We start from the raw sequence: 3463 nt of genomic DNA, 5'->3' as shown, positions 1-3463 counted from the left end.
AAAAAAAAAAAACTCTACATCAAATAATGTTCAGCACAATGAAAGCACCATCATCAGCCCTTTAAATTCACTGTCGCATACATACCTACACATTCATATACTCAATAACTAACTTGAGTGTCTACTATGTGCCATGCACTGTACACTGCTGGCCCTTGAACAACACAGGTTTGAACTGTGCAGGTCCACTTACACACAGTTTTCCAACCAAAAGCAGATCGAAAATACAGTATTCTTGGGATGTGACACCCAAGTACACAGAGGGCCAGCTTTTCATATAAACAGATTCACAGGGCCCGTAGCAGGACTTGAATATGTGCAGACTGTGGTATACTCAAGAATCCCGAATCCCCTGGTATACACCAAGGGATGACTGTATTATTAGGTGCTGGGGTCTAGCATTTAAGAGAATAAAAACTCTGCCTACATGAAATGTACAATCTGGTGACAACAGATAAAAACCAGTAAGTAATGAGTATGTTACATGCTGATAACTGCTATAAGGAAAAAAAAAATAAGTAGGCAAAAATGAGTGTTGAGATGTAGGCTGATACAGTTTAGCTTTGTGCCCCCACCCAAAATCTCATCCTGAATTGTAATACTCCCCACGTATCAAGGGCAAGACCAGGTGGAGATAACTGAATCATGTGGGTGGTTTCCCCTACGCTGCTCTCATGATCGTGAGTTCTCACAAGATCTGATGGTTTTATAAAAAAGAGGCCACAGTGCCTCAGGCCTGTAATCCCAGCACTTTCGGAGGCCGTGGCGGTCAGATCACCTGAGTTTGGGAGTTCGAGACCAGCCTGACCAACACAGAGGAAACCCCATTTCTACTAAAAATACAAAATTAGCCGGGTTGGTGGCGCATGCCTGTAATCCCAGCTACTCAAGAGGCTGAGGCAGGAGAATCGCTTGAACCCAGGAGGTGGAGGTTGCAGTCAGCCGAGATCACACTATTGCACTCCAGCCTGGGCAACCAGAGCAAAACTGCATCTCAAAAAAAAAAAAAAAAAAAAAAAAAAAAAAAAAAAAAATTTTTAATAATGCAATGTAAAGGTAATCCACATTCCAAGGACAAGAGTGCGGTATAAAAAGAAAAACTAAACACAATAGTGAACACATCTTATACACCTACTCTACCATGTCTGGTAAACTTCTCCAGCTTACTAGCCCCTACGCTATACTTCACCTGTCAACTGCCATGCAAGACTCAGTTGTTTCTAATACCATTACCACCAGCAGCAATCAAAGGGCACGTGTTGGATGTGCTAGAAGTCCCCCAACTCCAATCACAGGTAACAAGTTGTAACAAGCTAGTCATTCTCTCTTCCAATGTCCCCCATGGTCAATGACATGGTGCCCAGAGAGAACCATAGAGCAAAATTTCTATCTATGTAAAGTCAGTCCATTCTAGAATTAAATTTACAATGGCAGACACTGATTCAAGTTAGAAAGAAATGGTGGCCAAATTTTCAATCAGGATCAGAAAATTTTAATTCAATAAATACTTGGAATTACAAATCAAGAGATATACATATATTTTAAGTTATTTTTATAATAAAGAATTAGACAGCCTAAGGCTTAAGTTCCATTTATATCTCTAGTGTCACAGAGTGTAACATACCAAGTACAATCCTTTCATACTGTCATACAACAATATATACTTTTAGTTTCAATAAGAATATAATAGGGTTGGTTCTTATAAAAGAGTAAACATCCTAATATAAGATCCTAATATAAACATCCAAACAGTCCCATAATAGAAATTAGGTAAAAATAGTGGCAGGGATAAAGAAACTTCAGCAGACTGCTATACTTTATGAATACCATTAACACCTCAATATATCTTATGCAAAGACATTTACTGAAATGTAAAGACATTTACTTAAATGTTTCCTTGTATGGCACTAGAAAAATATTTTAGGATTTCATTCTTACTTGCAACTGTCATCCTCTGAATCTGATATTTCACTGTTGTCTTCATCAGCTACTTCCAACGTGTCTAGTCCCATCACAATTTTACTAACATCAGTTTTAAACACCTTCTCATACAGCAATTCATAAAGGAGAGCTGCAATTAATGACAGACAAATTTTCCAACATTAACTACAGGCAGTTTTTTAAAAACAGGACCAGACCGTAACATTGTAACTTTCCATTGCTCAGGCTTTTAAAATCCTGACTAGATACCTGCTAAACCTTACAGTCAATAACATAATTTAATCAGAAAGTTACCTAGGGTACAACTAAAATTTCTGTTAAGTGCAGTTAAGTAGTTTAAAATAATCGCAAAAGACAGTGCCATTTTAAAAACTAACACCATCCATCACAAAAAGGTACAACTGTGAAACAAGTAAGACAATAGGAAAAGCCAAAACACACATACTAAGCAATTATTACTACTACATTCCACACACTGTGCGACTCTATATATCCTTACGTTTAATCCCAGCACAGTGAAGCATTATTCTGATTGTACAGATAAGGAAACTGAGACTTAAGGATGTCATACAACATGCCCAATCTTAAGTGACTTGGATGAAAAATATTAAGAAGCATTAAGATTGCTAAAAAGAGGAATATAGTATAGTACATACTAGCTGACAACTCAGAAGACTTGGATGCTAGTCTAAGCTTTCCCACTAATTGTATCCTTACACAAGCACTTCTCAGGTTTCCATAGAAAAAGAGGATGTTTGACTACATAACCTAGCTCCAGATTTTAATTTTACATAAGCAACTAAAAAAAAAAGCTGTTACAAAATATATTCTCAGCAGCCACTGAAAGAAAGAAGCATACTTAGACAACTTCATTGCTTTAAATAAAGTAAAATTTTAAAACTCCAGTCTCAAATATAGGGAAATATATTTTAACAAAAATTCAAAAATACATGGATTTTAGGACTCTCATTTGGTTTTATTACGATGAGCTTTAAGAAAACAAATGTACTAAGAATTCACCAACAATGGGGCCAGGTGTGGAGGCTCACACCTGTAATCCCAACACTTTGGGAGGCCAAGGCGGGCAGATCACTGGAGGTCAGGAGTTGGAGACCAGCCTGGCCAACACGGTGAAACCCTGTCTCTACTAAAAATACACAAATTAGCCAGGTGTCGTGGTGCACATCTGTAATTCCAGCTACTCAAGAGGCTGAGGCAGGAGAATCGCTTGAACCCAGAAGCCAATGGCTGCAGTGAACTGAGATTATGCCACTACACTCCAGTCTGGGTGACAGAGCGAGACCCTGTCTTAAAAAAAACAGCAAAAGGCCGGGTGTGGTAGGGCTCACGCCTGTAATCCCAGCACTTTGGGAGGCTAAGGCGGGCGGATCAGTTGAGGTCAGGAGTTCAAAACCAGCCTGGTCAAGATGGTGAAACCCCATCTCTACTAAAAATACAAAAATTAGCCAGACGTGGTGGCGTGCACCTGTAATCCAAGCTACTCGGGAGGCTGAGGCAGGAG

At 39.0% G+C, this 3463-nt stretch overlaps 1 protein-coding gene across 2 annotated transcripts in view; it reads right to left on the bottom strand.

Annotated features, from left to right (window-relative positions):
- The window catches only part of OTUD4 (OTU deubiquitinase 4), a 42924-nt gene that overhangs the window by 19491 nt on the left and 19970 nt on the right, over positions 1-3463 (bottom strand). The window contains exon 7 of one of the 2 annotated variants that reach the window (XM_011987139.1): positions 1939-2071. In XM_011987139.1, coding sequence (XP_011842529.1) covers positions 1939-2071 — 133 coding nt within the window. Of the gene's footprint in view, positions 1-1745; positions 2072-3463 lie in introns of those variants that run through there. The other variant, XM_011987140.1, reaches the window with a different exon arrangement.

The sequence above is a fragment of the Mandrillus leucophaeus genome, unplaced genomic scaffold, assembly GCF_000951045.1.
Source record: "Mandrillus leucophaeus isolate KB7577 unplaced genomic scaffold, Mleu.le_1.0 Scaffold301, whole genome shotgun sequence".
In the NCBI taxonomy this organism is placed as follows: Eukaryota; Metazoa; Chordata; class Mammalia; order Primates; family Cercopithecidae; genus Mandrillus; species Mandrillus leucophaeus.
Note: the sequence above shows the minus strand (reverse complement) of the source record. Positions and strands in the feature narration are given on the sequence as shown.